The sequence below is a fragment of the Raphanus sativus genome, chromosome 9 (assembly GCF_000801105.2).
Source record: "Raphanus sativus cultivar WK10039 chromosome 9, ASM80110v3, whole genome shotgun sequence".
Classification (NCBI taxonomy): Eukaryota; Viridiplantae; Streptophyta; class Magnoliopsida; order Brassicales; family Brassicaceae; genus Raphanus; species Raphanus sativus.
This window is the reverse complement of record NC_079519.1, coordinates 10,189,477-10,213,405: the sequence shown is the minus strand read 5'-3', so window position 1 is coordinate 10,213,405 and position 23,929 is coordinate 10,189,477. Positions and strand designations below refer to the sequence as shown.

Genomic DNA, 23,929 nt, shown 5'->3' with positions numbered 1-23,929 from the left:
TTTATGGGCAAGACATTCATATTATAGTTCATACTATATGTGTTTAAATAATTTTTTATTCTAAAAATAAAATTTATGATTAATTTATTTTTATATTTAAAACTAAAATGAAACATCATTTTAAAAAAACTATATAAACAACTTTAATAATTTATATTATAAATACAAATATAGATATATAATACATATTTATTTATTTTATTTTATTTTAAATATTTATTAATTCAAAATAATAATAAGTTATTATTTATGTTATTAAAAATAAATTAAACATTAAAATTTTATGTATGAAAAAGTGTTCACAAAAATATATACATTTATTATTGTGTTGGAATTTTAAAAACAGTCATATATCTGAAATATTTTAGAAAATAAATTTATGCAAATGTTATTACATTAAATATAACTTGCGCAAGAATGTTAATAAATATGTGTATTAATGAGTTTCCTTATTGCAAATATGGTAAACCATTCACTCTTGATGTCGACCATTTATTACATTGCTTAATGACATTTAACGATTTGTATCTAATTAGGAAATTTATTTTTATTAACTTACCTTATTAATATTGATTACTTGTGCAAGTTAAAATCATATCATATGCATATCCTTTATGACAATACAAATTTAATATCTTTCGACACATGCCATATTGGAATGACGCCGTTTATGCTTCATAGTAAAACCCTAGACTCGAGTAGCTTTGTGTGACTTGACTATATATACAACGGCCAGACTTGGCTTCGAAACAAAATAACATGCGTCGTCAGCTCTATTCTCTGAAGTTAATTGCTTTATGATCTTCTTCTGTTTTTGTTGTTCTGTTGCTATGTTATCTTTTTGTTGTTCTTGATGGTGGTAGTGGTGGAATGTGATGATACGTAAATGTCGCCCCAGTCTTATTTGCATTCATTACGATGGATGTAACATGGTGATTGACTTTTCATTATCTGATTTCATCAAATGGTTTTCTTGATACAATAGTTTCAATATTTCATTTTGGTTTATTTGATCTTTTAGAAGAAGAGGAATGAGGATAATTTATCCAACGTCTATTAAGTCTGAACAATAGGGTTGAACCAATAACATGCACTACCATCTCACCTCTTCGTTATCTAAATTAATTTAGTAAAATCTTTTTTATTTTTTCCTTCGTTTTCATTAATTAATGTTTGGTTGAATGAATAAATGCCTAGATGTATCTGATGTAACAAAGTTATAAAAGTAGTTGGATTTCGTAATTCAAGGCGTAGATTGAATATTAAAATAGGTTTTGTGACACTGATTGCTTTCTCTTGATAAGCTCTCTGTTACTGTACCCCTGTTTATATCTTCCCACTTATGTATTCTTTGTTTTGTTTTTACTATGTTTTGGTTAAACATGTTGGTGTGCCTTCAAGAAACTATTATTTCCTAATAACTCTGGTTAGCTAGAATCCGGAAAGTCCCAAAAATAATAACAAGAGACCGAGGTATTACAATAGACTCCTGAAAATAAGATTTGTCCGTCGACGGAAATCAATATACAGTTCCAAGTACGGTTACACTGTTTCAAAAAGATGAAAAGAAATACATTGATGAATGAGCAATCTTGAAGAAGACACTTTGTTTTCACACAAAGAATCTTTGGTGTCAACGAGGTACTTATTAACCAAACCCACTTTGTTTGTTTCATTTTTTTATAGAGCTTGATCTCTGGTTTCCATTAGATCTATGTTATATTCACTTTTTGATAAGTAAGCTATGGATGTTTGTAAAAGGTGACAATCATCATTGATTTTCTTGTCTTGAAATGCTTTAGTTATTTAGCTCTTTTTATTTATTTTAGAAGTTTGGGTTTCGGTATTTACTATCTACCTATGCTTCTTGTTAGGTTCTAACTCTTGCCGAGCTCCGCCGTGTTCCCATTCCGAGCTTCAAGGTCAAAGATTTGACACTTGAGACAATGATCTCTCAATATGCAATTCCTGGTATAGTCAGGGTGCTACAAAACTCACATGAATTGAAGAAGCTATCAACAATACACAAAATGGAATTCGGCACCGTACCAGTATTTTTCCATAAGCCTATTTTATTTTCTAAGTTTCCTCGACCATTCTAACTATTAGCGAGTTTAAATATAGTCGTAGAACCATGCATGTCCTCTCACTTTGGGTTTGTAGAACCTGAAATATTGACTATCAGTGTGCATAACGGAAAACCTTTTCTGTTGTACAGGAGGAGTATATTGACACGTAGTTGGATTTGCAAAGCTTGAATCGGGATCAGCGTTGGAGCTTGGAAGCGAGGATCTTTGAGAAACTGAGTCTACAAGAATGTAGAGTCGAGACACGTGGCTTCCTTCATGGAACTTATGTTAAAAAAAACAAAGACATTAGAGAAGATGGTCGTTTGGTTTTATAGTTAGCTTAAAGAGCAAACTTTTGAAGAGTTGCCTGAGATGGTTCCAATGCTTGCTGACAAGAACAATATCTCCATAGTGCTCCATCTATTCAAGCCGAATCACAGGGTTTTTTAGTCTTGGATCTTTTTTCTTTTACCAAAGTAGTCTTGGATCTTATGATAATATCTGACATTCCTTATTGAATTAAAAATTTGAACGTGAATTTGAACCCTAATTTACATTTTCTTAAAAAGATTTTTCTTTAAACTTTAAAACGAAAAACTACATAAACCACAACTTTGTGCCATGATTCATTAGAATTTTTTTTTAAACGTTTATTCATGATCTTGAAAGTACTATTTGTTGTAAAAAAACTTACATAAAATATTTATAATGGTTCAATTAAAATGTGTAGTGCAAATAAAATTAATGAATTTACTTTTTATGTATGTTCACAATAAAGAAGAAAAATATTATTTTAATGATTTTATGTTATTTTTTAAGGGAGAGAGAGAAAGAAGTATTTAGGCTTCAAATGGGGACGAACCGCCATGCACCGCTGTGAATAGTAACAAAATCTCTCCATATACCTAAATATCTCTATGTTTTGTTACTATTACAACTTCACTGTACTCGTCCCGCAGTTGTCCCGCACGTTACCATTCCGAGCCTTAGAAATAGAGAGATAGAGAACGAGACTGAAAGGGAGACTGAGATACATATATATATATATATATATATATATATATATATATAGGTGAAATAGAGAAAAATTAAAGATTATGATAGAGAAAGACAGAGGGAGGCTGAGAGAGAGACCCAAAGAGATATAAAATAGATGAAACAAGTGAATTAGAGAGAGAGAGAGAGAGAGAGATTTAGTGTTTAGGGTATACCCAAGGGTTTACAGTTTAGTGTTTAGGATTTACCTAAGGGTTTAGGGTATATCCAAGAAGAGAGAGACCCAAAGAGATATAAAATAGATGAAACAAGTGAATTAGAGAGAGAGAGAGAGAGAGAGAGAGAGAGATTTAGTGTTTAGGGTATACCCAAGGGTTTACAGTTTAGTGTTTAGGATTTACCTAAGGGTTTAGGGTATATCCAAGAATTTTAGGTTTAGTGTTTGGATTTTTACCCAAGAGTTTAAGCTTTGTCCAAGGATTTAGGTATAGTGTTTAGTGTTTATGATTTACTCTTTTGTGACTGTTTAAAAATTGTTAAAAAAAATCATCTTTTGGCAACTACTAATATTTTTTCATTTATTTTAAAAACTTAACACAAATTATTATTATTTTATTTATTATCTTTAAAGAAAATTGTACATTAATTGGCAAACTATGATTAGTTGGTAATTCAGCCAAGAAAAATTCATGATAAAATAATCTTTTTTCTTTTACCAAAGTAGTCTTGGATCTTATGATAATATCTGAAATTCCTTATTGAATTAAAAATTTGAACGTGAATTTGAACCCTAATTTACATTTTCTTAAAAAGATTTTTCTTTAAACTTTAAAACGAAAAACTACATAAACCACAACTTTGTGCCATGATTCATTAGAATTTTTTTTAAACGTTTATTCATGATCTTGAAAGTACTATTTGTTGTAAAAAAACTTACATAAAATATTTATAATGGTTCAATTAAAATGTGTAGTGCAAATAAAATTAATGAATTTACTTTTTATGTATGTTCACAATAAAGAAGAAAAATATTATTTTAATGATTTTATGTTATTTTTTAAGGGAGAGAGAGAAAGAAGTATTTAGGCTTCAAATGGTGACGAACCGCCATGCACCGCTGTGAATAGTAACAAAATCTCTCCATATACCTAAATATCTCTATGTTTTTGTTACTATTACAACTTCACTGTACTCGTCCCGCAAATGTCCCGCACGTTACCATTCCGAGCCTTAGAAATAAAGAGATAGAGAGCGAGACTGAAAGGGAGACTGAGATACATATATATATATATATATAGGTGAAATAGAGAAAATTAAAGATTATGATAGAGAAAGACAGAGGGAGGCTGAGAGAGAGACCCAAAAAGATATAAAATAGATGAAACAAGTGAAATAGAGAGAGAGAGAGAGAGAGAGAGAGAGAGAGAGAGAGAGAGAGAGAGAGAGAGAGAGAGAGAGAGAGAGGAGAGAGAGAGAGAGAGAGAGAGAGAGAGAGAGAGAGAGAGAGAGAGAGAGAGAGAGAGAGAGAGAGAGAGAGAGAGAGAGAGAGAGAGAGAGAAATAGAAAGAGAGAGATTTAGTGTTTATGGTATACCCAAAGGTTTACAGTTTAATGTTTAAGATTTACCTAAGGGTTTAGGGTATATCCAAGAATTTAGGGTTTAGTGTTTGGATTTTTACCCAAGGGTTTAAGCTTTGTCCAAGGGTTTAGAGTATAGTGTTTAGTGTTTATGATTTACTCTTTTGTGACTGTTTAAAAATTGTTAAAAAAATTCATCTTTTGGCAACTACTAATATTTTTCATTTATTTTAAAAACTTAACACAAATTATTATTATTTTATTTATTATCTTTAAAGAAAAATTGTACATTAATTGGCAAACTATGATTAGTTGGTAATTCAGCAAGAAAAATTCATGATAAAATATTAAACTAGGAAACAATCCCATATAAATCAAAATTGTGGTAGTTAAAGATAATCGATGAATTAAAAGAATGTTTACATTTTTATATTTTTCAAAAAAAAAAGGTTTACGATGAGAGAGAGAGAGAGAGAGAGAGAGAGAAAAGAGAGAGAGAGAGAGAGAGAGAGAGAGAGAGAGAGAGAGAGAGAGAGAGAGAGAGAGAGAGAGAGAGAGAGAGAGAGAGAGAGAGAGAGAGAGAGAGGAGAGAGAGAGAGAGAGAGAGACAGAGAGAGAGAGAGAGAGAGAGAGAGACAGAGAGAGAGAGAGAGAGAGAGAGAGAGAGAGAGACTAATATGTGGAGAAACCTAAATGAGTAAGATACAAAGATACAACGAGAGTGAAATATAATTACGTTCCACTTATGCACTAATAATAATAGCTATACATGAAATATATAAATCATATCGATGCCTGCACATGCATGATTTATTTATTTCATATTTCAAAGTATATGATAATAATTTAAACATCAAAGTAGATTGAATTAAGTAATGTCTAAAAGACTTATAGTTTTGAATCACAAAGACTGAATGAAGAACAAATTTAGTTTTAATAATACATAAAACATATGAATCGTATTTGAATAATACATATTTATATGAATAATACATAAAACATATGAAGAACAAATTTAGTTTTAATAATACATAAAACATTTGATTATATATTAATAATAATTATACATAAAACATAAGAACCGTATAAATGCCCACACATGAGATTGCTCGCTGGTCTTACTGATGATGCATCAAAAGAGCTTCAATCCTTCTCAAAATGGATTTTGGATATTGGAGATGGAAAAATAAATGTGCCTAACGACGGTCAAGTTGAGATTGACATCCCTTCTGATTTGCTGATAAAAATAGTGGAGAAGATTCTATTGAGACTATGGCAAAAGAGGTTTATGGACAAGCTTTTCAAACCTCAACAGATAAGGATTTGTATACACATCGAGTCATTCTCACTCCCACAAATGATGAAATGGATAAAATAAATGATTACATGCTTTCGCAGTTGCCAGATAACATGTTTTGTGTTTACTCTTATGTTCCAGTGACTTTTTACATGTCACTAAAGTAAAGGATTTACATATGCTTTCAGGTGAAGAGAAGGTTTACCTTAGCTCTGACAGTATTATCCCATCCGATGTTGACGTAGAAGAAAATGTAGTATATCCTGCAGAGTTTTTGAACAGTGTTAAAGTGGTTGGACTGCTTAGACATTATTTGAAGCTAAAGGTTGGTGCTCCTATTATGTGTCTCTGTAACATGGATCTTGCAGATGAATTATGCAATGGTACTAGGCTAATTGTTACTCAGTTACTGCTCATGTGATAAAAGGTAGAATTATAACTGGAAACACTATTGCTGGAGATAAAGTCTAGATTCCTAGAATGTATGTCACCCCACCGACACAAAGTTTTTCTTCAGAATGCGTCGAAGACAGTTTCCTGTTACATTGGCTTTCGCGATGACCATCAACAAAAGCCAAGGTCAAACACTAGAAAGTGTTGATTTGTTTCAGCCTAGGCCAGTGTTCTCTCATGGTCACCTCTACGTTGCACTTTCAAGAGTTAAGTCGAGAGCTGGATTAAAAATTCTAATAACTGGTAAAGAAAGGAAGCCGGAGACAAAAACATTGAATGTTGTATACAAACAAGTTTTTCAGAAATTCCATAGGGAGGGTACGTAATTGTTATCTACTTTTTTCCAATATTTTTTTTAAAATAAATAAATTGTTACAATTATTTATTTTTTTATATTTGCTAGATGGGTAGTGATGAGTATGAAGATCGATAGTATTTCATTACCAATCAGTTTTCTGACTATTCCGATCATGGTATGTCAATTTAATATTCTTTTATGTTCAATAAAATTTACAAATTTATAAATCTTTCAAATTATGTTAACCCGTCCACTTGCTTACAAAATTAAATTTATTTTTGCCGGGTTTCTAATGGAAGTTTTTTTCTTTATCGAGAATTGTACTTCATACTTTATATAATTTATGGATAATATTTTTAATTTTATTATATTTTCTTTTAATATGTCTACATAAATTTTTACGAGTAAAATTATGCATAAAATATTTTTCACCTAAAATAAAGAATTACAACACATATACAATACAATTCTAATTAGTGATAATCTAAAATATGTTACTTCTCAAACTATACACTACACTATTAATTCCAGATTTGGAAAATAAAATATCTTCTTAAACACATAAATTATTTTGGGACGTTGCAATTATACGTAAACACAATAACTACCTCTTGATACCGAAGTTACTTTGTTCCATCTCGTCTTTTTAAAATATTGAATACCAGCATTTTTCCTGTGTCTGATGTTTTATCCCAAAGATGGTGGTCTTATGATTTAAAATCCGTTACTTCCAAACCTGAGCACTATTTTATCCATAATTTGAAACTGTACAATGCCCGCACAGGGTGCGGGCCGATCACCTAGTTTGAATTAAATACACTTCATTAACTTCTCAATTAAATCAGTATCAAATTCAATAAAATATATTTTTATTGGACAAACAATTCATGGAAATTATAATATCAACTCTTCATTGAACAAATCTAAACGAAAAAAGTATTACCAAATTTGAACCGAAACTAGATAATATCCAAACGGATTTACCATTTTGGTATCTAGAGAACCATAACTAAATCTTATCTGAACGAAATATTTCGGATATTCGAATGTATTTAAATCATATTTATATACTTCAATATGTTGGCTATTTTTCGAGTTAATATCCAAGATATAAGTTATTTTAAGTTGTTTAAATATTTGAAATATAAAAATAGTCAAAAGTAAACATCTAAAGTAGATAAAAAATAATCAAAACACCAAAAATACTTAAAATATATATTTATTTTTCATCCAAATATTCAAGTTATACCTATTTTAATTTTTAATTTAGGTACTTTAGCTTACATTACTCAAATTTACATGTTATATTTTTTTTAGATTTAAAGATATTTAAAGATATATAAATTTAAAAAATTTAAAAATAGTTTAAACGGGTTATCAAACCCGCAAAAATCCAAATCAAACCGGAACCAAAGTTTATAAATACCCGAATAGAGTTAAAGTTTTTAAACTCAAAATCTCAAACCCGAATAGATTTAACCGAATTTGAGTGGATACCAAAATACTCATCCCTAACTTAGTCAATATAAAACGATCAAATATTATAAATATACTATTTAGTATAAATAAATAAAAACTAAAACTGAAAATTAATACCCGTGCGGTCGCACGGGTCAAGATCTAGTTTCACTTAAGAGTAGAGACATGAATTTTATTTACTTATATTTTTTTAACGTCAAACTCAAAATACCTCTCCAGCAGAAAGTGTTCTTTTTTGTTATATATATTTTTTTAAAAGTTGTTTTTTTACTCTCTTTATTAATGTTTATCTTTACTCTCTCATATATAAAAATGATTTTCTATTACCAATATGTCTTTTCTTATATATTAACCAATTTTAATTATAAAAAAAATTAATTTTGTAATTTACATGTAAACTTTAAAAACTATATATATATGATATGTTTTGAAAATTGTAATAGACATATATTTTTATAAATTGCAGTTATGCAATGTTATATTTAAAATTATTCTATATATAAAATTAAGACTATTACTAAATATAATGTCACATTAATAACTAATTTAAATTGTGTTGAATCTAGGTTATACATTATTTCATTATTGTTATTTTCTTCTCTTCCACATTTATTACCGTTAATTATACTTATATTTCACAAGTTTTTCTTTGCTGCTATCATCACCATCTACCGTCTATTCACTTCTTCCCACTATCCATCATCTGCTCATCTCTTCCCACTGTTTATTTATTTATTTTATTTTTTGATAATCCAGGTATCCGGACTTCTCACTTACTCCGACTATCCCACCGCGTCCAACCGGATATGGCGAGGAAGATCCTGGAGGCCAAACGGAAACCATGTTAAATCCGTTGTAGCCGGGACTCGAACTCGTGATGGCGGACACCTCAGCCGAGATTCCTTTACCACCAGACCACGAAGCCCGGTCTTCCACTGTTTATTAGGGCAAGCGCATTAATGAACCCCTCGGTTGGGGTCATAATTTGAGTTATTTTTTTTTTTCGTTTGATTTTTTTTTTAAAAAAATACTGACCAATAGCAAGCCGCCACGTGGCGTGGGGCCCGCTAAACAGTAACGATCCGGGTTCACGCGGAAGGAGGACGCCGACACGAAGTCTTCACTGTTTTATATTATAATCATTTTTTTTTCTCGATTCGCGTGTGAACCTCAACTAACACACCTCAATGCGGATGACCTTATCGTCCTCTAATAACAACATCTCTTATTTCTCCTCTTCATCTACTCCCATTATCTTTTTTTTTCTCCATTTCTTTGTACCAACAATAACATCTCTTTTTCTATAACTGATTTTCCTTTTTGCATTCGTATGCATCATATGTTGTGCTCTCGTATTTTTCTACTATTCTTCTTATCCTCCATTTCATATACTAACAACAATATCTTTTCCTTCTTTTTTTTTTCTTCGGTCTCATCTCCTTCCACTGTCTTTTTTCACCTTTTGTACCAACAATAACATTTTTTCTTCATCTTTCACTACTGTATTTTCATTGTAGTCATCATCTTGTCTTCTATTTTTGTTGATATCTGTTGTGCCATCACCTTCTCTCACAGTCTCTTCTTCTTTCCATCTCATATACCAACAACAATATTTTTTCCTTATCTTCCTTTGACGGTATCTTCTTCTCCACCTCTTATGCTAACAACGACATGTCTTCCTTTTCTTCTTCTCCCTCATCTCTTCATACTGTTTTTATCTAATCTACCTCGTATATCATCAACGTCAACTCATATTCCTATTTGTCACCACCAATTATTTTTTATTGCCATTGTTTTTTGTTCCATCTTTGTTGTTTCCTTACTTTTTCTCCCATTTCTTCTTCTCCATCACCTCTTGTCATCATATACATCTTCTCATTTAGCATTGGTAGTAACTAAAGATAATTAAAAAGTAAACAATTTACTGTTTCTATGTTCTATTCTATTAAAATAGAAATTTAACATAATATATATATATATATAGTTTATTTTCATGTTATTAGTTTGAACTGATTATTTTATATTATTTTTAATATATACAAAATAGTATAATTTGTCATATTATGCATCTCATGTTTGATTCACAGTCACGCAGTCATGCGCACAATGTTTTTTTGTCTGATGTAATATAAAGTTTTCTTATATAAAATATACTTTATTACATGATTAAATTTCCAATTCTCTTTCTAACATGTTTATCTCCTATTTCACCTTTTCATTTTTCCATTAATTTATTCGGGATATTCATTAGATGTTAAAGAATATAAATTTCAAAAACTTAAAATAAAATTTAACAAACAACATATAAATTTTGAAAATTATATAGTCAAAATCAACACATTGATACAAAGCTATATATATATATTAACGTCTGGTTAATTATGCTATTAAATATATATTAGATAAACAATTTGACAACAGACAATTTTACTATCTTATGAGAATTTACATCTGATTACACCGAGCCGAGTTGTCAATGAGATCCGAGTTTAACGGTATGATTTACACCATGGTAAAAATCTCTTGTGACTATTTTTATATAATCTGCAAAATTGTAATTTTGGAATTTGAACTTCAAACTTTTTAGTGTAAAATATTTAATAACCCTTAGTAAATCATTGAATTTAAAGGGTTTACCAAAAAAACTAAATATTTAAAATTTCTTTTTAGTTTTTGAATATTCATTTTGGATAGTCATTCAAAAGTTTTAGGTAGTTATGTATTAAAAAAAAAAATTACTCAATGTCTGTTAAGATTTGGTTGAGAGTACTTGAGGTTATTAATATCATGAGTTCTGGTTTAAGAATATAGATATTTGTACAAACTAGATCGAATGGAGATTCAGTATATGGTTCAGATTTCGGGTCAGAATTATATGTCCAGCTGTACACCAAAGTAACTTTTAGCTAGGTTATTGATTTATTCCCATTTGTTCATTCCAGGTTTGAGTACAATGCTTCTGATTCACTAGTAAAGGAGGTTTCATTTTGAGGAAACTGAAGGTTTGAATGAACATACACATTTTTGAATCTTTCTTTGTTTTCTTTCTTGGCTCATCAAGTACTACTATTTTTTTCAGAGGGTATCAAAGACCAGGGTTAAGTGGAAGTGATTACATCTCAATCTTCCTCACACTTTGAAGGCAGCACTAGAAACTGAATCAGGACTCGGTATGTTGTTCATTTTTTTTTTCAATTTCATATTGTTCTGCTCTTCCTTAGGTAAGAACTATGTAATTTTTTTTATGGATAAGTGTATATCAAAAATTCATGAGTTCCTTTCTAGTCTTGCTACAAAGTGTGACAGATCAATAAGGTCTTTTTTGATTAAGCTAGGTAGCTTTATGCCTCTTCATAGACTGAACTTAAATACTCTAAAACCCTTTTCTGAATGGTCAAATACATTAAAAGGAAAGATAACTAGTCTTTCTCACAGTATATATGGTGATCCTGATACACTTCCTATCGGAGTTGAGCCTGTGGAAACCTCTGATCTGTTTCCACTTACTAGCTTCTCCGGTCTTATCTCTTCCACCATTCTCACTACCTCATTCATATTTGGTCTCTTTTCTGGTAACTTCGCTGTGCAGACCATACCAATCTGAAGCATCACCACCATCTCTTCCTCTACTTGAGTACACCTCATAAGCTCTTCATCAAACACCTCTCCCGTCCATTCCTCCCTAACCACCGAGTTCACCCACCTCACCAGGTTTCCCACTTCTGATTTTCCTATCAGTACTTCAAATATCAAGACACCAAAACTATACACGTCCGATGGCTGAGTCCCCTTTCTTGTGTCTGTTATCTCTGGTGCACGATACCCAAACGCATTTCGGGGTAACGAATGCATCAGCGTGGCCATTCCTGCTCCAGAGATGCTCCCATATCCTTTCGCATTGAGGAAAACATTTGAGGACTTTATGTTCCCATGGACTAGTCTGCCTCCTCCGCTTTGTGAGTGGATATGAGCTACTCCTTTTGCTGTTCCATACACCATTTTCAATCTAGTTTCCCAATCACATCTCTGACCTGAATGGTAACATAATAATAGACTAAATTTAGTTTTGTATAAAGGTAATGAGATGTCCTACCTAAGGTTCAATGGTTGCAGTATCAACATACCGTGTAATAAACTTGAAAGACTTCCGTGTTCGCAGTAATCATAAACCACGAGCTTCTCATCCTTGGAGTAGAAGTATCCTCTCAAAGTGGCAACATTCTCATGCTTGATGTTGCCAAGATGTTCGATTTGCTGTTCGAATTCTCTCTGAGGCACACACACTTCCTTGATCCTTTTCACAACGATGGTCGTCGAGTCCTCGAGATCAACCTTGTAGGTTGTCCCAAATGGCCCCTTCCCTAGAACTTCAGCTGAAGCTCTCAACAAGTCTTCTAGATCAAAGACAAGATTCTTGCCTTGGAAAAACACAATCTTGTTATCTCCTCCACCCAGGTTTGGATCTGAATCTTTCCTCCTCTTGCTAGGCTTGTCCTCTGTAGATCTTCTTTGCATTTCTCTGTTACGGATGATCACCAATAAGATGGCAACACAAAGATAGGAGCGCAAAGCACGTGCTTAATGCTACGCCAAGAACTATATGATTGTGGTGGTGTTTCGTTTGTCTCCTTAATGATGATGAAGGAACGTGAGCCAGATTGTTTCCGACGAATGCTGAGAGTGGGAATCTCTGCAGTGACTTGGGTACGGTTCCTGTCAGATTGTTGTGAGCTATGTTCAGCAGCTTCAGACCCGGAATATGTAGATTCGGAATCTCACCCGAGAACTTGTTACTCGAAAGATTCAGAGAGTGTAACTGGGTTAGCTTCTCAAACGAAGATGGGATACTACCGTTAAACCGATTATGAGAGAGATCAAGAACTCGTAAATGCTCCCAAGAAGAGAAATCAGAAGGCAGAGGACCAGAAAACTCGTTGAGATCTAGTCTAAGCTCGGTCAAGTTCTTCAAAGCCTGTAAACTTGAAGGGAAAGGTCCAGAGATGTTGTTAGAACTGAGACTGAGAAACCGAAGATTAGTTAACCTGGCTATGGTGCTTAGCTCGAGATGCCCACGAAGATCCGTGGCTGCTAAATAAAGACCGATGACACTGGAATTATGGGAGTCACATTGAACACCGGTCCATTTGGTGCATATAGAAAGAGTTGGTGACCAGTTGAGTGAATGGGAGTGACTAATGTTGCTAACGAATTGAAGAAGAGTGTGTTTATCTTCTTTGATTGTCTCAGCTTCTATGCAGAAGAAAAAACTCCGATGAGTACTAAAACCAAGTTGATGACAACTTGGCTCTTCCTTTTCAGTGTTTGTTTATTTTTGGGTGGAGGAAAAACTGGTTTAAGGGTAAAGTGAAGAGGAAGAGATGCGTGTGTATATAATAAGGTTACAAAATTATAGACTTTTGTGGGCTGTATAGATAATATAGGTTAACATTATATGATTTAAATGTTATAATAACGAAAGTGGGTTGCTTTAGGTTAATGTTAGGTTCGGCGAGTTGTTGACTTGATCAGCCTAACAACTCTGTCTCTGTTTTTGTTTCTTGTTTGCCAGAGAAATAGCGGCGAAAGCAACGCTTATGACAAATTATAGAGTAGAAGACATTTTTTTATAATATAATTTTTTTGATAATATTTTTTTATTTGTACATAAAATTATATTAAAAATGAGATTTTCAAAAATAAGGATGTTATAACTATTTTTTTAATCAGTTTCAGCTTGGAGAATGATAGTTTGTGTAAAGGTCGCTTCTACTTTGACAAACGGATGTTTGGGAAGCAAGGCATTGAAGAAGCTATCCGCAAGGGATGGTGTGGTCTGGTACAAACTCTGGTGCTGTTTTGATGGATAGGATTGCAGGCTGTAGGCGTGAACTCTCTAGATGCAAGCTTGTCCAGATATATAGACTCCTTAGGATACTTGTGAATCACTTCTCTGCGTCCATCCTAAGCAAACACACACATACATACACAACAAGAAGGCACTTTTTTGAATGTTGAGAAAAAACAGTCACCGCTCAATATTGTCATCATTCGAAGCCCCCTATATAAAGAAGTATAGCCAGATCTTTATAAACTTCACTAGCTCTATTGAAATTTATACAAATACTTTTGTCTAATAATCCATATAGAAGTTGAAATCTGATCGAATAGGGAATAGAAAACCCTAGAAAGAAAAAAAGAAGGAAAAAAAAAGAAGCCTTGCATCATGCATGTACTGTGAGGGGTAAAACTCACACCTAGATTTTAGATCAGGTTTAATGTTTAGGAAATGTTAGGGAAAGATAAACGCGGGCTGAATCCCGTAAGAACTTGTAGAATGAACTTCAATTTGTATTGATTTAGTAGAAATAGGATGGTTACAAAGGGTGATCTTTGATGAATACAAAGATTATATGAATATTACAATAAGAATGTTTTGATGAATGTTGAGTAAAATATCAGTTGAGTCGGATCCCTTTCTTAGTTCTCCATCTTCTCTTTAAATAGCCTTGGACTTTTTTAGGTTGCCTCCAACTAATCTCCGAGATCGTCTCCGCTTAAGGTGGAACCCGCAACAGCTTCCCTTTGACCGGGTCCTGCGCTTCTCCTTGTCACAACATGAGCTTCCTCTTCCCCATGAGCTCCTTAGTTAGAGTCCTTAGCTTTCAGCATCCGGCTCCTTTTAGGCATCGAGCCTGCGACGGGCCTGTCCCGGCCCATTACCATCTTTTATTATTTGGAGATCAGCTACCGGGCCATATTCGGGCCCAACAGTTGCCCCTAGCTCTCGAGATTAGGTATCGTTATTCTCGGGAGCTAAACTTAGCCGCCCAAGCTAGATTCTCTTATTGAGATCATGATTACTACCTATCTCAACCATATTTACTTTTATCTGATCGAACGGCTGTAAATTTCTTTTGATTAAATCGATGGCTTAGATTAAAGCGAGTTTGAAATTTGATTTCCGATTTTCGAGATGTGACAAGATATAAAGCTGAGAGAATTAACTGCTTGTCTCTCCACTTCCTCCACGCCTCTCGACGGTTTCCAAGGTAATTCACCTCTTTTCCTTTATTTTACTGCGTTTTCTTATTATTTTTTTTTATCCGCTTCTTGATCGAACTAGTTCTTCATCTTTAACCTCTCCTTGAGATTTCGCCTTAGTCCAATTCCTCTCTTTTGCTTCCTATTTCCCTTTCCTTTTACTATCATGAGTCAAAAAGAAGGTTCCGGCGAGGTTCAACTCTCAGCCTCCGGTGCCCGCATTATGAAGGTCAAGCAGGAAGCCGGTGAAAAGATGACAGAAGCCAAGAAGAAGAAGGTTAAAGACTCGATCGGAGCAAGAGTCAAGAGGATGAAGAAGAAAGGTAGCAAGAGCGCCTCCTCCGGTCCTCACTTCCCTTCGATCTTAACGGGTCAGGACGTCATCAATCTTGCTGTTCAAGCTCACGGCAAGAGCGATCTAGTTAGAGCTTGTGTTGAAGATGAGACCCCCGAAACCGTTCCGGAGGGTTGGTTCTGCGTCCACGAGAAATATATCTCCAAGAGCCATCTTAGATTTCCTCTCCCCACCCTTTTGCTGGATCTCTTAGACCATTACCAGCTAGCCCTTCCTCAACTTTGCCCGTCGGTCATCAGAGTGATAAATGGGTTTATCACTAGGGCAAGGAGGAAGGGGTTATCGTAGGGTTGACCGAGTTAATGAGTCTCTTTTCTATAAAGGAGAGTACTTCCAAGGATGGTGGAAGTGGTACCTACTACCTCCCCTGTCGTCCAGGGTTAGGTATCTTTAAATTCACGGCCAGTGACAATGACTGGCGGAAGAAGTACTTTTATGTCAAGATTGATCCCTTGACGGTTTCTGTAGGCCGTGACCTCAGGAACTCGTGGTCTGACATTTCTGGTTAGGATTTTAGGGATATGTTTGCAATTGTATCTTTGCTTATCGTGATGTGCTAATCGTTTTTTTTTTAACTTTTTTACAGAAATTAAGGATCCTATCAAGTTGTCTGGTAAACTTACCAGAGCTCTTCACAGGAAGCTGCAGCACAGCTCTAATAATTGGGGAGCTTATACTACTTCGAGAGTTGGGTCAACTAGATTTCCTGATCGATACAAAGCGTCCTTCCCTGACTCAGTGACGGTTGCTGGTTTAGAAGGTACTCTTCTACTCTTAATTCATGATCTTTACTGTTTGAATTTGTCTCATGTGATTAATGAATCTTTTTCATGATTCAGTTTCTGAGGGTGATTCAGTTTTCGAAGTTTCATCCGGAGCAAGTACTTCCGAGAAGACTCAATCACAGAAGATGCCTATTCAGCCTTCCTTCCGTTCCAGGGGTAGATCGACCAAGGCTGCCAGCTCCTCTAGAGGAAGTGACAAGAACCAAGGGGGATCCTTCCTTGACTCTGTGAAGGAGGCTCTTGACGAAGGAGGCTCTGCTCCTGCTAAAGGTGTTGGCTCTTCGGAGCCTAAAGTGCAGGAAGTTGGCCTTCCCTCCGAGGTCCCGATGACTGAAGCTAACCCTCAAATGGCAAGGGATCCTCCTGAATTTGAGCCCCCGAGGAACAAGAGGTCCCGAACTGACCAGGTTGACAGACCTTCGAGGTCTTCCTCCTCCTTCTCTAGAGGAGGAACCATTAGCTGGAACTTTGCTCATTCGAAGCCTGGATTGGTTTTGGATGATTCGTGGGGTTTGGCTACTCTGATGAGGCATATGAAGAGTACCGGATGTTCCCTCCCCTCGATCTCCAATCTCACGCACAAGGATGAGTATGTTGATATTGCCCATCACATGGGTCAGGTATGAGGTCTATTTCAACTTTTAGCTTTATCTTTGGAAGATTTTCACTAAACCGTTTTTTGTTTTCTGTAGCTGGCTGGCGCTATTAACATGGCTCAGTTCAAGTTTGAGGACGCCGTACACAATGCCCCAGTACTGAGGAATTAGCTCATGTCACTGAACTGGTTAAGGCCAACAAGACTGAGCTCAATCAGACTCGGGCTCTGATCTCAGATCTCCAAGCTGAGGTGAAGAGACTTGGCTCCAAATGTGATGCTCAGCAAGGGACAATCGAGAGCCAGTTGATTGACCTCCAGGTAAAGAATAGGAAGATTGGGGATTTGGATGCTGCTCGGAAGATAGCCGAGCATCAGGTCAAGGAGCTGATTGCTTCAACCCAGAGCAGCCAGAAGAACAAGGAAGCTGAGGTCAGGCTGGCCGTCCGGAGAGGAAAGAAGGAGGTAGCTGAAGCCTACAACAAAGTTCTGGTTGTTGTCAAGGAGAAGTTCTCCAAGAAGAAGGACGAAGTCGATCTCCTGGTTCATGCTCAAGAGATTCAAGCCAACACCAAGCTCGTGAAAGACATTCTGGATGGCGAGATTAAGAGTACTCAAGACGAGTATGATCGCTTGGTGACGATAATGCCGGAGGCTGTCGCGGCGTACGAGAAGGCTCAGGTCTCGGATTTCTCGATCGGCAAGCTCCCTCTTCCCCAACTCTCCGAGAGCTCATGTACTTTAGAGATTAATATGTTTAATCTCTCCTTTTCTGGAGAGTTCGGTTCTAATTTGGAATTGATGGGTTCTTACTCAGCCCCAGTCGAAGCCGCCCTTGGAGGTAGCGACAAGGAGATGGAGGAGGAGGTTCCTGGGGAGGAAGATCCAGCTGGTAAGGGAGCTGAGAAGAGGTCGGATGACAAGGAAGTTTAAGAGCTGAAGCTCTTTCATGTTTTCTAGGATTTCTGCCCGATGGGCTTTGTTTCATTTGTTTCTAAGACTTATAGCCTGAGGAGGCTTTTAAACCTTTGTTTATGTTAAGGTCCTTGGAACCTTTGTTGGCCTGAGGAGGCCTTTAAATTTTTATCTATCAAAACTTGGTTTCCAGTTTCGTTTCGAGTTTTTCGATTTGACTTAGTCATTTTTTGGATGAGCTCGAATTTGGTTAAGAGTTTCGATAAAGACTGTGCTTTGGTTACTAATTAAGAGGGTTTAGTGAATCCTCAGAATTAGATCTCAGATTTTATGATAAGTCTGGAAGACTTGGATCGTTTTTAGTTCCTTAAGAGGAATTCTTGGAATATCGGGATTAGCTTAAGGTTTTTAGGAACCTAAGTTTAATTTGGACACCTTAGGTGGGGGTTCTTGGGAACCTGAATTCGTTTGTGGGATTTTAAGACCCGTTGAGACTTGCTTAGGATTTTAAGACCTTCTGAGGTTTGATAATGATTTTAAGACCTTTGTGATTTGATGAGGATTTTAAGACCTCGGAGATTTGATAAGGATTTTAAGACCTTGGAGATTTGATAAGGGTTTTAAGACCTTGGAGATTTGGTAAGGTTTTTAAGACCTTAGGTCCAGGTTCGTCGACACCTGATATTGCTTGAAGGATTTTAAGACCTTTTGTGGTTGTTAAGGATTTTAAGACCTTAGGTCCAAGTTTGTAGAGACCTGAGCTAATCCGAAGGGTTTTTAGGAACCTAGGTCCATGTTTGCAGGGATCTGTTTTGTTAAAGAGTTGAGATATCGAGAATAATTTCTTTATTGATAATTGGATACATTGTATCATAGTAATCATACAATTGCTGCGTGGGCTATGTGATTTTAATCAGACATATGCCCCTTTTGATTGTGGTGAACGAAGTGTTGGAATGAGGTTGGGGCTGCACTCATGACGGAGTTGCCTACGTACCCAGTCAAAGGATCAAGCCTAATGTAGTTCAGGAATTTTAGGTACCTAATGATAATATCTCTTAAGATTCGTGGCGTTCCACGATCTGATTTCAGGTACCCCGGTTCGCACCTTTCGGAGCTTGTAAACGCCAGGTCGTACCACGTGGATGATCTGGTAGGGACCTTCCCAGTTGGTTCCTAACTTCCCAGCATCTGGTTCCTTGGTTCCTTCGAAAACTTTCCTAAGTACTAGGTCACCTACAGCGAACTGTCGGAGCCTGACTTTGGAATTGTACTGTCGTGCCATTGCTTGTTGATAGTTCTGAATGCGAATCAGAGCTCGGTCCCGTCTTTCCTCGATTAGATCGAGGCTGTCAGTTAGGAGCTGATCGTTAGCTGCGGGATTGGACGTGCAGAGGTCCCGGCGAAGGCTACCAGCAATGGTTTCGGCTGGGACGACAGCTTCCATCCCGTAGGCTAAGGAGAAAGGGGTTTCTTCTGTAGCCTTTTGTGGGGTGGTTCGACATGCCCAAAGTACTTCAAGTAATTTTTCTGACCAGAATTCCTTCTGGGTTCCGAGGCGTTTCTTGAGGTTTGCTAATACTGATTTATTAGCAGCCTCCGCCTGTCCGTTTCCTTGAGGTCGGCGAGGTGATGAGAAGGTCAGGCGAATATTCCACTTGTCGCAAAATATTTTGAAATCGTGGGATATGAATTGTCCTCCATTGTCAGTTACGATTTCGTATGGGATGCCGTGTCTACACACGATTTCTTTCCACACAAATCGTTCGACCTCGACTCTGGTTACCTGCTGGAAAGCTTCAGCCTCTATCCATTTTGTGAAGTAGTCTGTTAGGACTAAGAGGAAGCGTAGCTTCTTCTTTCCACTTCCTGATGCTACTAGTGGTCCTACGATGTCCATGGACCATCTCATAAATGGGTAAGGGGCGGATATGTTGGACAGTTTTTCCGCAGGTTGCTGTATAATCGGTGCATGCCTCTGGCACTTGTCGCATGAAGAGGAATAGGCCTCACAGTCTGCAATAATGGTGGGCCAGAAATATCCTTGTCTTTTGATTCTGATGGCTAGAGCTCTTCCTCCAGAGTGGTTCCCGCAGGAACCATCATGCATTTCTTTCATGAGCCTCATAGCAACGAGGCCATGGACGCATTTTAGGTAAGGTCCGGAAATGCTTCGTTTGAGGAGGACAGATTCAGTTACGCAATATCTCGCGCTTAATGCTTTGAGCTTTCGAGCCTCCCATTTATCGGGTGGAGTCTTTCCCTCCAGGATGTATTGCGTGATTGGAATTCTCCAATCCTCTCTCCCTACAACTTTGCTATGAAGAGACGAAGGAGGTTCCTGTTCGGGACCTGGTGTCGTGGTGCCCCCGAAGGTATTTGTAGGATTGGGCTCAAAGGAGTCTGAATTCCGAGGAATACCTCCAATTCCTTCGTTATTGTCTGGGGTCTGGATGGTGCCCCCAGATGAATTTTGGAGGGCTGAACGGCTTCTAGTTTTAACTCTGCAGATGAGTGGGTCCGAGTTGGTGCCCCCGGAGGTATTCGTGAGATCAGGCTCCAAGGAGTCTGAATTTCGGGGAATACCTTCCGTGTTTTGGATTGTGTTTCCGGAGGTAAGCTTTTTAGAGCTACGTATTCTGGTTTTTGGGAACCAAAATGTTGTGAGAACCTGGGTAGCTACCGTTTCGGGACAGGTAACTTCAGGTTGTTCTGTTCGCTTGCCGTCTATCTCGGCTTTAGTAGCTATGTCGATGCTTGGTTTTTCGATTCCTTCTACGGGTATGATCCGTTTTACGAGGGGGTCTGACGTGGAAGCTAAAGCAGCCAATGCATCTGCTGAGGAGTTCTCTCCTCGTGGGATTCTTGTTAGCTCAAATTTGTCGAAATGCCTGGTCAGGTTCTGGACGACTTCGAGATATGCCCCCATTCTTTCGTCCCTCGTTTCATATTCTCCGTGAAACTGGCTAGCTACTAGCTGTGAATCACTATAAGCGTTTAGCTCTCGAATTCCGAGGCTTAGGGCGAGTTTCAACCCTGCGATTAGTGCTTCATATTCAGCTTCGTTGTTTGAGGCGCTGAATCCGAGCCTATATGACTGCTCAATGGTTTCTCCTGCTGAAGAAGTTAACCTTAGACCGACACCGGAGCCTTGTTTTGACGAGGCTCCGTCGACATACAGACTCCACTTCGGAGATTCTATTTCGGAGTCTAATTGCTCGGATGCTAGTTCAATGATAAATCGGCAAGGACATGAGCTTTCGCTGCTGCTCGAGGTCTATACTCAATATCATATTCACTGAGCTCTATGGCCCATTTGGCCAATCGCCCTGATTGGCTAGGGCTGTGCAATATCATTCGTAATGGTTGTGAGGTCATTACGACGATTGAGTGCGATTGGAAGTAAGGTCGCAATTTTCTGGCAGCTATCACAACTGCCAGAGCTAATTTTTCCATTGCAGGGTACCTTGTTTCGGCGTCTATCAAACTTTTACTGGTGTAATAGACAGGTCTTTGTTCGTTTTGTTCTTCTCGTACCAGCACGCCGCTAACTGCAGCAGTCGATACAGCGAGGTACAGGTATAGTGGCTCTCCTACTATAGGTTTGGATAGGATCGGAGGTTCGGAGAGGTATGCTTTCAATTGTTTGAAGGCTTCCTCACATTTCTCGTCCCATAGGAACTTCTTATTATTTCTTAGAAGTTTGTAGAATGGGAGGCACTTATCGGTGGACTTGGATATGAATCGATTTAACGCTGCGATTTGTCCGGTCAATCTCTGTACCTCTCTGGTTGTCTTCGGTGATGGCATTTCTAGGAAGGTTGCTATCTGCTGCGGGTTGGCTTCAATGCCTCTTTCGGTTACGAGATAGCCTAGGAACTCGCCTGAGGGTACCCCGAAAGTACATTTAGTGGGATTGAGCTTCATATCGTACTTGTTAAGGATGTCGAAGCATTCCCTTAAGTGGGAGATATGGTCTTCTCCAGCTGAGGATTTGACTAGCATATCGTCGATATAGACCTCCATGGTTTTTCCGAGTTGTCCAGCAAACATCTTGTTTACTAACCTCTGATAGGTAGCTCCTGCGTTTTTTAATCCGAATGGCATAACCTTGTAACAATATGTTCCTCGTTCGGTTATGAATGCGGTTTTCTCCTGGTCCTCAGGATCCATCATGATTTGGTTGTATCCTGAGAAAGCATCCATGAAGGATAGGAGTCGATGGCCAGCTGTTGCTTCAACCAAACGGTCGATGTGAGGTAACGGGAAGCTGTCTTTAGGACAAGCTTTGTTCAGGTCTGTGAAGTCTACACAGATTCTCCATTTCCCGTTTTTCTTCTTTACCACTACTGGGTTAGCTAACCAATCAGGGTAGTGTACCTCTCGAATGGACCCAGCTTTCGTAAGTCGGTCAACTTCGTCGTTAACAGCTTTAGCCTTTTCGAGGCCTAGCTTGCGACGCTTTTGTTTGATCGGTTTGAAAGTAGGGTCTACTCTTAGCTTATGGGTGGTGACATTCGGATCTATGCCTTTCATGTCGCTGGTGGACCATGCAAAGGTTTTGACATTGCCTTTCAAGAAATCAATGAGCTCCTTTTTGGTCTCGGGAGGTAGCTCGGATCCGATGCTCACCTGTCTTTCAGGATCTGAGTCGTCGATGCAAACCTTTTCGGTGAGGTTCTTGGGGGGACCTCGAATATTTTGTTGCATTTCGCGACCCTCCTGGATCTGTAATTGCTATTGGGGGGGGTTTTTTGAGGATTTCGAATCCTCCCAAATAGCAGATCCTGGATATCTTCTGGCTACCGTGTACGGTAGTTATTCCTTCGGGTGTTGGGAATTTTACGCATTGATGATACGTCGAGGCTACTGCCTTCATTTTGTGAATCCAGGGTCTTCCCAGGATCGCATGGAACGGGGAAGGTCTGTCGATGACTACTAAGTTGGTCATTTTCATTATTCCGCCAGCTATAACTGGGAGCTTGATAGTCCCCAATGAGGTAGCTGTTTCTCCGGAGAAGCCTACGAGGTTAGCTTTTTGGCCAATAATCTCGTAGTCGTCTATTTCCATCCCTTTTAGGGTGTTATAGAAAATAAGGTCGACAGAGCTTCCTGTGTCTATCATGAGTTTAGGGACCTCGTATCCTGCGATGTTCAGGGTGACAATCAACGCATCATCGTGAGGTCTGTCGAGGTTTGAGGTCTCGCTCTCCCAGAAAGAAATCTTAGTATTGGACTCGGGGTTAGGAGGCTTAGGTCCAGTGTTAGACACAGCCTTCCGTACGTGATTTTTAATGGAATTGACGGAGTCTTGACATATGTCTGATCCTCCAAGGATACAGTCCACCCTCGAGTCGGGGATCGATTGAGGGGACGATTTGCTCAAGAGAGCCTCGACTTGTAAACTTTTTCCTTGGGGGAATTTCCCAAGAATCATGTCAACTCTCTTCTCGGGAGTTGGAGGTGGCGAATCGGTCTCCTTCTCAGGTGACCTCTCGCGCTTTGGGGAGGTGTCTCTAGAACCTCTTTTCTGATAAGGTGATGGCTTTTTAAGGTTCATGCCCTTTATTTCTCCAGCTGCGAATTTAGCTGCCAGTTGTCGTTGGAGGTCCCAACACTCCTCAGTTGAGTGCCCTTCTCGATCGTGATAAGAGCAATGTTTGTTTTTATCAAAGCTTTTTGACCAGGGAGTTTTGTTCGCTGCGGCGATAGGTTTCTCTTCCTTGTCTTCCTCGATTGCGTAGGAATGTTCTCCCTGAGTTTGGTTGTTTCGGGGGTTTCCCCTTTTGTGAGGTCCTTTTGCCTCAGAGGATTCACCTTTTGAGTGATTCGGAGGCTTCTTGTGGAGTTTATCCAATGCGGCTGTTTCCTCCTCCAAAGTGATGTATCTGGTGGCTTTATGAAGAGCATCATCGATAGTTGGAGGAGTATTGAGCGTTAATTCTGACCAGAATTTCCATTTATAGAATAGACCTCTCCTAAGAGCCTCGATGGCGACTAGGTCGTTAGGATTCGAGAGCTTAGTTCTTATTGCCCTGAATTTCTCGATGTAAACTCGTAGTGAGTCT

General features: G+C 37.5%; 1 protein-coding gene and 2 non-coding genes across 3 annotated transcripts; 2 read left to right on the top strand and 1 right to left on the bottom strand.

Annotated features, from left to right (window-relative positions):
* Positions 1-868: 868 nt before the first annotated feature.
* On the top strand, positions 869-958 carry LOC130500556 (small nucleolar RNA U31b). Its single transcript, XR_008939177.1, has one exon. It is a non-coding gene; the product is annotated as a small nucleolar RNA U31b (small nucleolar RNA).
* Positions 959-1,024: 66 nt separating this feature from the next.
* On the top strand, positions 1,025-1,110 carry LOC130500522 (small nucleolar RNA Z195/SNORD33/SNORD32 family). Its single transcript, XR_008939143.1, has one exon. It is a non-coding gene; the product is annotated as a small nucleolar RNA Z195/SNORD33/SNORD32 family (small nucleolar RNA).
* Positions 1,111-11,475: 10,365 nt separating this feature from the next.
* On the bottom strand, positions 11,476-14,215 carry LOC108824722 (probable inactive receptor kinase At5g53320). Its single transcript, XM_056994730.1, is given in 5 exon segments — positions 11,476-12,201; positions 12,295-12,721; positions 12,723-13,433; positions 13,436-13,594; positions 14,156-14,215. Coding segments are annotated over 5 exon segments (1,959 nt in total). The 3' UTR covers positions 11,476-11,599.
* Positions 14,216-23,929: the final 9,714 nt, after the last annotated feature.